Source organism: Malania oleifera, chromosome 4 (genome assembly GCF_029873635.1).
Source record: "Malania oleifera isolate guangnan ecotype guangnan chromosome 4, ASM2987363v1, whole genome shotgun sequence".
NCBI lineage: Eukaryota > Viridiplantae > Streptophyta > Magnoliopsida > Santalales > Ximeniaceae > Malania > Malania oleifera.
Genome location: NC_080420.1, coordinates 22,113,570 through 22,127,460, shown reverse-complemented (window position 1 = coordinate 22,127,460; position 13,891 = coordinate 22,113,570). Strand labels below are relative to the sequence as shown.

General features: G+C 38.3%; 1 protein-coding gene across 1 annotated transcript in view; it reads right to left on the bottom strand.

Moving 5' to 3' along the window:
- Positions 1–1,536: 1,536 nt before the first annotated feature.
- LOC131154568 (large ribosomal subunit protein uL15c) overlaps positions 1,537–13,891 on the bottom strand; it is a 37,631-nt gene continuing 25,276 nt past the window's right edge. The window contains exon 4 of the mRNA XM_058107409.1: positions 1,537–2,005. Within this exon, the coding sequence (XP_057963392.1) occupies positions 1,784–2,005 (222 nt within the window). The 3' untranslated portion in view covers positions 1,537–1,783. The remainder of the gene's footprint in view (positions 2,006–13,891) is intronic.

The following is a 13,891-nucleotide window of genomic DNA, read 5'->3' as shown; positions in this document are numbered from 1 at the left end:
CTCGAAGTGAAAAGGGAGAGTATGTTAGAGTGAGGTAGCATGGAAAGCTTTTTTTTTTTTTTTTCTTTCTATGGGAGGGTGAGTGTCGATCAATATTGTAGAAGTTGCAAACAATTGTAAATGTGTGTTAGCGTATTTGCCTTCCTTACTTAACACACATTGTTTAATGAGGCATAATGAAATGAATTTGCATTGCTTTATGGTTTACTTCTTGCCTGGTGTTTACTTTCATGCTTATTGTTTCAAAAAAAAATTGTATTTGATAGATGTGAACTTGCTTATGTGGTTAATTCATGGTTTATTTTTAGCTAACTCGGTAAGCTTGTATGCAACAACTAATGTTGCAACGCTCTTCACGGGGTGCGGAGTGTTAGGATTGTCATAGAAATGCTCATCTATGTCAGCTAAATCCTTTGGTTTTTAATGGCATGGCTTCTTGGTGATAGTTTGACCTTTAGTGATGTCTTGCTAAAAGTGTCTGGGCGACACACAACAACATGGATTAGGCCTAATGATTGTCTATATCTGCCTTCTGATCTGTCCTTTGCCATAAAAGTTGAATCACCATTGAGTTCAATTTGTTTACCATGTGGTTACAATCTATAGTTTCATTTCATATTGCCATTTGCCATGCTAATTACCATTCAAATTCAACTATCATGAGAAGAGTTTGCTTTGAAGGGGTTGGGCAGACGTTTGGCAGAGACGCCGGATTTTTCCTACTCCAAAACAAACTGCTGCCTCAGTTGCCGTGGGCAGCGTGCATCTATAGCGTGCCTGGATTTTCAAAGTGTTGTTCGCTGAGATTTAAGTTTTTCTCTGGGCTCATGCATTACCTGTGTGTCTAAGAGAATGCATGGGGATTTCATCTCTCTCCAGTACTGTTCCATCATTTTTAAAAAAAAAATTAAGTCCAAATCGTGAGACTGCCTAAAGGAAATAATGCCACAGTAGGATCAACCATTATCATGCATTTAAGAGTATAACATTCAAACTTTGAATTTAAATTTGTGTAAATTTAAATAAAACATGATATGAAGTTGTATTGAATTTCTTACAAATTCGCACAAATCCAAATCGTATTTAAGAGTATAACATTCAAACCTTGAATTTGAATGAATTTCTTTCAGCACAATTCCAAATCAATACACTATCTTATTAAAGTATAATAATATCATTTCCAAATGCCAAATGATTAGAATATGATACCCCCAGACTGAGTGAACGGAATCCGTGATGAAAATGAAAATTTTCTATTATCTAGTTGGGGTCTAATGGGCCTTCCGAGAATTTTGTTTTTTTCAAATAAAGAATGTCATGATGAAGGGGCACCAATTTAAAATGGATGTCCAAAAATTCTTAGCAGGGAATTCTATCACCTGGACCATACCAAAGTGGGTTCTGCTGCACCATTTCACCGCCAGAATGGCAAAAAACCTCCACTAGAGACTTAAAATTACTCGAAAAGGTTTCAAGTGGGGTTCCGCTTAAAGTGATTCAACATTATCTTATATGGAAAATGGTGAAAAGAATATATTTTGGGGTGACTGAGACTTGCATCCATGCATTTTCCATTACTGCTAACGAGAAATAAAATGAAGGCAGCTGCATCTGAACAAAATTTTACAAGGAATTATCAATTTCCATTTAGAAAGCGGGACAAATCCAAGAAGATGCAATTGACAAATCCCCTCCCCTTCTCCTTTTTAATGACTTGACATACTGCGCAGGGATCTCTTCAATTTCTGTGAAAAATATAGGTGATGAAACTTATAAATATGAGTTAGGCTGCAGCCTGGTCAGATGCAGCTGCTGCGGCTCTTTTCCTAGCAAAGTATTCGTCTGCACGCGCAAGGTTCTTGGCGACCGATGGTTTCACCCATTTCTTCCGGCCAGGTAAAACAGTCAGGGAACAACCAGCAGCCTCAAGCTTCTGCCTTGCTGATGCAGAAAAGGCACGAGCCTTTACATTCAACTTCACATTTAGCTCCCCATCACCTAAAATCTGAAACCAAAAGAAACAAGGGTTAAATTCAGTTTGCAGAACGCCAATTCTTAGGAATAGAATGATGAAGAAATAAGATGTGAACATAATAAATGTTTTATAGAAATATAGTAAATAATTTTGAAATGAGTTACTCATGCAAAAGCTTGAGTTATTCCATAAACATGGAATAGAATAAGAATTCCCACTATAAAATTTAGTAACAGTCATCCCTTGTCTATTTCATGTTATAAATTCATAAGATGGCAACACATCTTTAATGAACTATCCAATCCTTATGTTGTGACCATTGTATTCCTAGAAATAAACATTCCACAAACCAATAGTACCCTTCAGAAACTTCACCAATGTATAACCATGAGACTTGCACAACCATCACCCATCCGCAAGAATTACCCACACAATCTCTTCTTCATCGCAAGCACATCAACCAGGGAATTTGGTGATGTTTTTTAGCAACAGCTAACTTGCAGCTAGTGAAAGCAAATCTTAAGGTTCAACAATTACATATATAAGACTGCGCAAAGCAATAAGTTGCTTTGCCATGTTGCCAACAGGGATTTTCTTTTTGACACTGAAAATAAAAGCGTATCTTAGTGTTGTAAAAACCAACTTCTTGAGCTCCAAGCCATTCCTCAATTTGCAAGGTGCAGAGATTTAGGGCTTTAGCTGAAAACAGTTTTTATTTCCCATTACTGGTTCTTCCAACAAAAAAAAAGGGGGGGGCAGCCGGTGCACAAAGCTGCCACGTATGCGCGGTCTGGGGAAGGGATGGACCACAATGGGTCTATAGTATACAACCTTACCTTGCATTTTTGCAAGAAACTGCTTCCATGCCTCAAACCGTGACCTCCAGGTCACCATTGCTGGTTTCTTCCAAAGAGATACAAAAATACCACCCTCTTTTCCAATTTTCTAACATCTATATGGAGGACTTGAGAAGTAATAAGAACTTTTTCTTCCGAGTTTCCTGTCCACATGTTGGAAAATTGGGAAAGAATGTGAAATTTTGTAATTTGTTGGAACTGAATATGCCAAATGAAAACTGTTTTCCAATCCTAAAAAAGCCCTTAAGTTCTGCCACTCCAATTGCCCAGAAAAATTGGATCGATCTGTCATATCTACATCATACATAGAATAAACAATATATTATATTTAAAAGCAGGTGGTCAGCTTTTTTTAGCCTCTAAAAGGCCAATTCTAATTTCCAGTAGATGTGAATTCAAATTGTTAAAAGTGATAGCATGTTATACTTTGGTTATTTGAGTTTTATTGTGTTTGAGGGTAACTTTAGCCATGAGGAAATATTTTAATAAAACATGCATCACGTCTGGAGGGTTTTCTCTGGCCGATTGCGCTGGCTCATCTATTCTTCTTCCTCTTCTTCTCATTCTTCTTTCTCCAACTCTAATTTTAATTGTTCATTGGCTAATCAACTAGATTTCTCAAGCTTGTAACATCGTATCAGAGCACCAAAGTCATTCAAGCCTGATTGATCTGCTAGTTTCTTAGCCTCTCGTCTCTCCTTTTCCCTTTCCTTCTAGACATCTCTTGAACCAATAATCTTTCTCCAGTCATGTGCATCCTGTTTTGGATACATTGTGTCCTTGTGACATACTCTGGATGTTAAGTTCTTCCTTATTCCCAGGATTGCTGGAGCTGTATGTGGTGTACCACTGTTGGTTTGATTGTGGCTGATCTTCTGAAGTTTTAGCAAGGTTTTCTGCATGTCTGCAAGGCTTCTTAGGCTGTTGTGGATGCCAATTGTGACTGTTGCAGCTCCACTGAGATCGTACTAGTGTGTAGTTTCTTTTAGGCCCGTGCTTCCTCCCAAGTTGGTGCGGCCACTGCTCTGTGACAGCTGCTGTCTTCAGGCAGTCATGACGGATTATTGCAGCCCCAACATATGCCTTTTACCATGCCTGTGACATCTCTAAAGTGCTGGTTTGTGTTATGCTTTGCACTGCAATGAAATATGTTCGCTACTGTTTTGGTATAGTGTGAGCTGTTTTATTGGTCTGGAATTATCTGTTTCTGGGTAAGCTTTCATTGGGATAATAGTGGATTTTTTTTTTTCCCAGTATCTTCTTTGTGTTTTGTATTGTTTTAAGGGATGTCCTTCTGGCTTCTACGAAGAAATTCTATGCGGTTAATGTAAATGTGCATGTTACAACCATTGAGTAGGTTGGATATTCCAATTATTCATTATGGTCTCCAGTTGTGAAGGTCTACATCAATGCCAAAAGCAAAACTAGGTACTTGCTTCACTATTCATTGGTTCACTCAAAAGTTTATGATGAAAGGATAACAGAAAATTATATGCAGCTTGTGTGGTAATGGAATAGCATAGAACCAAGATTGCAACCAATGTGATGTTTCAAAATATTGCCAAAGTTGCTTGGATTGATTTTAATGAGTGTTCATCACAAGGATAGAATTAGACTGAGATCTTTGACTTGTATGACGAGGTCTTCAACTTCGACCAACATGTCCATCAATGAATATTATAATACTTAAAAAGGTACATGGGAGGAATTAAATCTCCAATTGATATGCATTGACGTAGATCTCCAATTGATATGCATTGAAGTTGATTTACCACCAAGTTGTTGACTCCTAAGTACTGTCTATAACTAGAACCATTGCAAAAATGGATTTTTGTTTTTTACCACCAAGTCATTCACTCCTGAGCTTTAGACAATCTAATGATAATCTTCTTGACGTCTATAACGAGAATCCAATGGATTACCACATGTTTGAAGCTTCTCCCAAGGAGAGATGAGGTTGGTGCTACACCTGGCTATGGGAAATGTGGTACCAATGGGAGAAGCTAATGTTCAAAGGAAGATCATGGAAGAAGTGTGATGTAGGAAAAGAAGCGCCTATTTGGATGGATCATTTCGACCCATTTAGGAGGCCTATGTCAAATAATAGAGTGAATGGTTTATTGGGTCCAAAACCCAAACGTGCTTAGTTATTTAGTTATTTAAGTATATGTGTGTAGTTTGCTTGTATTAGGATTATTTATGTTGGGGGCTTGTTTGTAGTAAATGTATATTCTAGGCATATGTTTGTAATGTAGTGTAGTTTTAGGGGTATGTGTGTAATTTCATATGTCTAGTGGATTTCTTATAAATAGTGTGTGAAAGCCATGATGTAGGCAGTTGTTGATGAATTTGAATTGAAGTGAACATGAGTTTTCCCCCTGGTATCTCCTCTCTCCTCCCTTCCCCTTCTCTTCTAATTTCTCCATGGCTGCAGAACCTTGATGCTGCCCCTGCATCATTTGGCATTAGAGCCCAACTTCGATCTCCATTCTTCCATTTCAGTCCACCCATGCTCCCTCACTCTTCTTTTCTGTTCCTCTTCTTCCTTCTCTTCTTCTTTCTTCTCTGTTTCTGAATTCCTGTTCTGTCCATAATTCCCTGCTGCCCAGCAGCAGTCTGCCCTCTTCTTCTTTTTCTTCTTCTTCTTCTTCTCTTAATTCTCTCCCATAATTCTCTCTACTCTCTGATTTCTAAATTCTGTTGTTGTCTCCTCTACTTACAACAGTCTCTGTCCAGCAATTAATCTCTCTGTTTCTTCCATCTTCTTCTTCTTCTTCTTCTTCTTCTTCCACTTCCAGTCCCTCCATTAATCACTTCTTTTCTGTTACTCTCTCATCGTCTAATCTTTCAGAAATTACAGTTAAAAATAAAAAGACGAAAGCAGTTCTGCAGTTTCAGAAATTTTCAGAAAATTCCAGCCGTGTCCCCATTTCTTCAAACACCACTTTACAGCCAACATCCTGCAACACCACCCATACCACCAAAAACAAACCCCCCCAATAACCTTTCCCCTCAAAATTTCATCACCAACCAACCAGCTGTGAAGCCCCATGCGCCACCTAAAGTTCTCCAGCCGCCACCCCCTTCAAAATCCACCATTGCTGGAATTTTTCTAGACACACCACCACCACCATTCAATTCACCACCCTTTGATCTACCACTCACCAGAAAACCATTGCCGGAAATCGGCGACTCATGTGCCCCACGTGCTGGTGACTGTGAAGGGATTCTGCTGGGCTTCCCTCCTGCTGCCAGAATCACGAGAAATTGGTTCCCAGCCACAATTGGTGTTTTCTCATGATATTTTGATTTGCAGCATGATATTTTGGTTCCTAACTTGAAACTGTGTAAGCAAGCGTGATAATTTGGCTGAAACCTTAGGAATTGTTGCGGCCAGCATCAAAAGTCAGGTTTTATTGCTGCTATTTGTGAGTTTTTTTAGTGAATTTGTTTCATTTTTGCTTGATACTCAAGATGCAAAGTGACTTGAAGATTGTTCATAAATAATTGAACATGAAATTTGTGATTTGCTTCATATAAGTGCATCATGGTGACCAATGTTGAATTGTTTGCTAAGGTGGAGTTGTTATCCGGTAGGATTCAAAATATGGAAACTGCTTTGGAGACTATTATTGGTGCTTTGAATAGGCTAGCAACCGAAGTTGCAGCCTTAAGTAAAAGGCCCATGAAATTTCCTACCAAACAAGATGGTGAAACAACAGCTGTCCCTCATGCTTTTGAATTGTGTGAAAGGCCGAAATAATCATTCGAGTAAGGGGATTAAACTAGAAGTCTCATATTTTAATGGTGAAGGTTCTCTACATGAATTTGATGATAGGGTGTATTCTTTGGAGTACTATTTCTGAAGGCATGACATTAATGAGGCTAGAAAGTTGTCCTTTGCTGAATCAAAATTGAAAAGAACTGCTTGAATTTGGTGGATTAAACAAAGGGAAATCTTTAGAAGGAGATTTGGTGAGATTACAAGGTATGAGATGAAGTGAGCCATGCAAGAGCAATTTGTGCCTCCCAATTATCAGCAACATGTTCATCTCCAGCTCTTTGATTTGAAGCAAGAAAAGACAGTAATGGAGTACACTAGTAGATTCTATCATTTGGCTACTCGTGCTGATATAGAATGGAAAGAAGACGTTGTGATAGTTCTGCATAGAAAAGGGTTGAAGCCAGCTATTGCCTCCAAACTTGCTGCATGTCGTCTCATCACAACTGGGGATGCAGCACAGGTCGTCACTCAGATTGAGGAGGACATGCAATGCAATCCTCCTAGAGCTACATCAGCCCTTCGGTTTGAGAAGAGTACTAGTGGAATGGTATGAGAGTAGACAGTTAGCAATTGGGTAAAGGTGTTCAGACGAATACCTCTTGGACGACTTCTAAGCATTTTGGAACAACTTCTAAGAGCCAACCATCACTCAAATGCTTTACATGTCAAGGTTTTGAACATCGAGCTGCATATTGTCCTAACCAATTCATGTATGTTGCAGAAAATGAAGAAGAAGATCATGATGATACTCAAATAGTTGAAGCTGAAACAAAAATTCCAAATCACTTAGACGATGATGGCAATTTGAGAACCTGTTTAGAGCTTTGACATATGCTCTCTTCCCACAAGGTTAAAGAGATGGAAGATTGGAGGCAGACCAACATCTTTCAAACTCATTTGATATGCCAAAAACAACTTTGTACTTTGGTTATTGATCCTGGTAGTCGCACAAATGTAGTTTTTGAAGAAGCTGTGAAGAAGTTAAATTTGGAAGTTGAGCCTCATCCCGAACCATACAAAATTGCTTGGGTGAATAATACCAACTTAAAGGTCCATGATCGCTGCTTACTTACCTTCAAGATTGGTTCCATTATGGAGATAGTGCAATGTGTCTTTTGAACTGACCATGGTTATTTGATACAAAGGTGAAGCATGATGGATATGAGAATTCTTATTCTCTCTCCATTGACAAAAAGAAGTATAAATTGATGTCATCACGAATTCTTCCACTCATCAAGTTGAAGCCCGGTTCCTTTCTTATAAAACAAGATGGCTCTATTCATGGTGATGAACTCCTTGGTACTTTCCCCAACTTGACAGAGTCGAGTTCTTTCCGAAAGGAGGGAATTGATGGAGAAGTGGCTATTTGGATGGATCACTTCAACCCAATTAGGAGGCCTATGTCAAAGAATAGAGTGAATCGTTCATTGGGTCCGAAACCCAAATGTGCTTAATTATTTAGTTGCTTAAGTATATGTGTAGTTTGCTTGTATTAAGATTATTTATGTTGGGGGCTTGTATGTAGTAATTGTGCATTCTAAGGATATGTTTGTAACGTAATGTAGTTTTAGGGGGATGTGTGTAATTTCATATGGTTAGAGGCTTTCTTATAAATAGTGTGTGAAAGCCATGATGTAGGCAGTTGTTGATGAATTTGAATTGAAGTGAACGTGATTTTCCCCCCTAGTATCTCCTTTCTCCTCCCTTCCCCATCCTCCTCTTCTAATTTCTCCATGGCTGCAGAACCTTGATGCTACCCCTGCATCAATGTGGTTGCTTTGGTAAAGGTATTGGTCATGGAGGTATCATGTTTGCATTTAGTACTGGAAGGAAAACCATAATATTAATAAGCTTTTTGGCATATCCATAGGAAACCAACTTAGGCTAACAAGCATGATGCTAATAATAATGCTGAAGTGGATCCTTCGAGCATGCCTAACCATTCTATTGGGAGATTAGTACATCATCCACTCTGTCTGAGAGTATAACAAACTAGTCTGTATGGTCTAGCAATCAAGGTCTTAAATTTCGATTTCAACTCAAATTTTGAAGCTCCAAAAGTTCGAAAATTTCCATTTTGATGTCAATTTCAATTTCGATTTGAAAAAATAACAGAAATTGGTAGTAAAGCATGGAATTCTTTGTGAAACTTTAGAAATGGTTAACAAACATAATAATATAAGTTTTAGGACTAATATATAACAAATTAAATACATCTATGTTTTGTATGAGATGGAAAAGTTGTAAAATAGTATGTGTATCAAACATATTTGTGAGATAATGTACATTAAACATATTTAGTTAATACAAATAAAATTCATAAATCATTTAAATATTATTTATTATACAAATACGGAAAATTTAGACATGAATGGTTAAATAAAACGTTACTATAAGTTTATTTTTTTCATATAATTTCAAAAGCACTTGTAATAATATTTTGTTTCGGAAAAATAAATTAATTAATTAAAAGAGAAATTTCACTTCACTCCTAAATCTCTCATTTGATTTCCGACAAAATTTCATTAAATAGTTAAAATTTCGACAAGTTTCGCTAAAATTTCGAGATTTCGATAAATTTTGGATGATTTGTTGAGATTTAGACAGAAATTATGGAAGACGGAAATTGACTACCATTTCAATTTTGAGGGTGACGGAAATTTCGACAATTTTGTGGAAAATTAAGACCAATGCTAGCAACTCCAATTTCAGCCTTCTACTGCATCTAATGCTACTGTGATCTGTTTAGATACATGCTTCCAAGATTAATTGGGTTTCTCAATTTCAATCCTTAATATTTAGTACTTTACAATCCAAAATTTCACTTGTTGATGGTTTGATTACTATTGTTTCATATCATTGAGATATTCTCCTTATTTTCTCATCTTGAGGCTCTCACTAACTTGGATGGAAGCACATAATGGATGCAAAAATGGAGGCCTTTCCTTCTTGAGAGAGATGGGATTCATGAATCTTCTACCTAGCAAGAAGTTGGTCCAGCATCACTAGGAGTTCCTTAGAAAGGCGGAAAGCTTGATTGGAAAAATACACCCAGATATGGTGTTGATTACTTTTGAGGTTCAATGTGGCATGCAAGCAAGAAGTATTCTACTTTTCTAATTTTCATTGTATATATATTTTTTAATTTAGAATATTTTAAAATTAGAATCATATCTTTAAGATTCCATAATATTTTTATTCAGAAAATTAGTATTTTAGATTATTTAGGTTTCTAAATTTATTTATTATTGGTATTTTTATAGGGATCATATCTTTAAGATTCAAAGAATTTTATTTGAGTTCTGATTTTAGTTTACTTAGGTTCTAAAATTAGTTTCCTTATCCCTCAAGCACTGTAAATCTGGCAGTGCATCCGTTTCGCAAGTTAAGGGTTCCTAGGCTTGCCTAAGCTATTTATAGCCTATGTTTGGTGCAACCAAATTATGGGATAGGAGAAGCTAAGAGGATCTCCATAAACTATGCACATGACCTAAAGCCGGCTGATCCCAAACCTCCTCCACCACCCAAGCCCACCACCCAAAAAAAAAATTTCCACTCATGTCATTATCTTGTCCTTTATAGATGGCAGATAAATGCAGTTTAGCACAACTCAATACAGCCCAATCATGTGAAACCATCCCCTGGGAAACAAACGATCTCTAAATGGCCTTCCTATGCAGTAGGTTTACTCAAAATTGCATAACATTTTTTTTTTTGGTGTGTTTGTTGTGCAAATCAACGCACAGCGGAAAATCAAATCACACAATGCAACAACCAATGATGAAATATACAGAAAATACAATCACGCAGATTATATGAAAGCAATAAAACAATGACACGAAAAATTACGTAGTTCGGCAATGCCCACATCCACAAGAGCAAATGACAGTGATTTTCACTATCTTGTGTCAAAAGACATGAATTACAATATACAACATGTATATATAACCCTCCCGGAGGTTTTCCGCCTGAAACCCAACCTATACAACTTCCCAATTCAAAATTCGAAAACCAGCGCTGGGTAACCGAACAAAACCGTCAACGGTTTCAGAAATACCGTGACGGTTTAATGCCGACACCAAACAGTTGATATAACACTACAAATCCATCGACTGTTTCTTTTGCACCTGAACAAAACCGTTGACGGCTTCAGGCAAACCGTCACCGGTTTCTTCCTGCAAGCCAACTTCTCTGTTTTTCTATCATGTTTTCTTCGTACATGCATTCCCCTCAACATATGAGAAACATATTACAATAATCTCCACCTTGGAAAATATACACCCTTTAGGAGAAAATTGAAAACACAACCCATTGCTACACTTGGGACTATAGGTTGTGATCGCCTCCCATCTAGTAACTAGAGACATTAAACAAGTCTAAGCAATGCTTGAACTTATCCGTGGTAATAGGCTTTGTTAAGATATTTGCTGCATTCTCAGAAGTGTGAACTTTCTCAAGTACAAGTTTACTAGAAGAAACCAACTCTTGGATCTTGTGAAACCTCACATTTATGTGCTCGATTTTCACATGATATACTTGGTTCTTCACCAAATAGATGGCACTCTGACTATCACAATGCAACTAAACTCCACCTTACTGAATACCCAGCTCCTTGACCAATTTTGTAAGCCACAATGATTCCTTGGCAGCTTTGGCAACTGGCATATACTCTGACTCAATTGTTGATAGTGTAACCAGAGACTGTAGCATGAACCTCCAACAAATAGGCCATATCACAAGAGCAAACGCATACCCTGTTGTAAACCTCCTATCATTCAAGTCCCCTGCATAGTCTACATCCACAAATCCCATAACTGACAGATCACTCTATTGCCTGCCGAACATGATGCCATAGTGTGAAGTACCCCATAAGTATATGACAATCCACTTGACTGCATCCCAATGTCGTCTACCCAGATTTGAAAGAAACTTACCACATTGACAGCTTGTGCCAGATCCGGTCTTGTACACATCATAGCATACATTAAACACCCCACTGCACTAGCATAGGGGACCTTTGACATGTCACGAATATCATCTTTCATCTTTGGGCACTGGGCGATAGACCATCTAAAATGATTCACCAACGATGTACACACTAGTTTTGTATTAATCATGCTAAACCTCTCCAACACCCTCTCAACATAACCACCCTGAGATAACCACAATCTCCCTGTAACTCTGTTCTTACAAATCTCCATCCCAAGAATCTTCTTGGTCACAGCCAAATCTTTCATGTCAAACTCTTTACTCAACAGAATCTTCAACTGATTTACCTCAGTCATATCTTTCACAGCAATCAGCATGTCATCAACATAAAGCAACAAAAAAAATGAGTGAACCATCCTCAAGACTCTTCGCATAAACGCAACAATCATACTCACACCTCTTGTAGCCAATCCAGATCATATAGGAGTCAAAACATTTGTAACACTACCTCGGAGACTGCTTTCGCCCATAAAGTGATTTCCTCAATTTACAAACCAAGTACACCTGTCCAAGTTGACTAAACCCTCCTAGTTGTACCATGTAAATCAGCTCCTCCAAATCATCATGGAGAAACGCTGTCTTTACGTCCATTTGCTCCAAATGCATATCGTAATGTACTACCAATCCCAACACTATCCTGATGGAAGTGTGTCTGACCATAGGGGAGAAGATCTCATCATAATCAACTTCCTTTTTTTGTGACTAACCCTTTGCTATTAACCAAGCCTTGAACTTCTTTCCTTCCTTTTTTGCTACTGCTTCTTTCTTCCTATACACCCACTTACATCCTATCACCCTTTTCCTTTCTGGAAGCTCCACAAACTCCTATGTCCGGTTCTTATGCAATGACTCCATCTCCTCCACCATAGCACTCAACCATCTACTTTTCTCTTGGTTGTGCACCGCCTATTGAAAAGTAATAGGATTCACGCCTACTAGTAATGAGTGTGTAAGATATCAAATCATCAAATCCATACTTGGGTGGTGGCCTGATAGTGCGTTTGGGTCTATGTATAGCTACACTGTGATCCTATTGGTCTCTCGAGCTAGAACTCCCTACATTCTGAACAATGTCATCTTAGCTCTGAGTCTCTAACTCCACCTGCACCACATGCTCATTTCTGCTGCAGTTTTCTGGCATTTGTTTCTCTTCTTCTTCCTCCTGAGTATGCTGCAACATGGCCTTCTCATCAAAAATCACGTCTCTACTGATCACCCCCTTGTTTGCCTTTGGATCCCACAGCTTAAACCCTTTCACACCTTCTGATACCCTAGAAAAATGCAACGTCTAGACTTTGCATCAAGTTAAGATCTCTCCTCACTAGAAATGTGTACATAGGCTGGACATCCAAACACTCTCAAACCAGAGTAGTCTACCGCATTACCTGTCCACACCTCCTCTACAACTTTCCCATCTATTGATGCCCTTGGTGATCGGTTAACGAAGAAACACATCATACAAACTACCTTGGCCCAGAAGTTCTTAACAAGCCCTGCACTCAACCTGAGACATCAAACCCTTTCAGTTAGAGTTTGGTTCATCCTTTCCGCCACACCATTCTGTTGTGGTGTTTTGCGCACTGTAAAATGTCTCCTTATGCCATGCTGCTCGCACAACTCTATGAAGCTCAAATCAGTGTACTTAGTTCTATTGTCTAACCTAAGGCACTTAATCTTTCTCCCGGTTTGGTTTTTCACTTCTGCTTTCCGCAATTTAAACCTGCCATAAGTCTTCGACTTGTGTTGCATGAAGTACACCCAGACCTTTCATGAGTAATCATCAAAAAAATTCACGAAGTACATATGTCCACCCCGTGATGCTACCCTCACCGACCCCCAAACATTTGAATGAATGTAGTCAAGGATACCCTCCGTCTTGTGTGTGGCTGTTTTGAACTGTATCCTATTCTGTTTCCCAAGAACACAACACCTACAGAAATTCATCCAGCATGTTTTGACACCCTTTAAAAGATTTCTCTTATGAAACTCCATCATTCCACACTCACCCATATGCCCTAACCGCATATGCCACAACTGAATTATCTGACTCAAAATCTGCAGCTGCAGCTCCACCTACAAATATGGTCCTCAACAGTGTATAGATATTCTCTGCTAACTTCTGTCCCTTCATCACTATTAAAACATCTTTACACACCTTCATTACCCCAATTTTAGACGTGTAACTAAACTCATTACAATCCAAAGTGCATAATGAAATTAAATTCTTCCGTAGTTCCGGTATGTGCCTAACATCACATAATGTTCTCACAACACCATCAAACATCT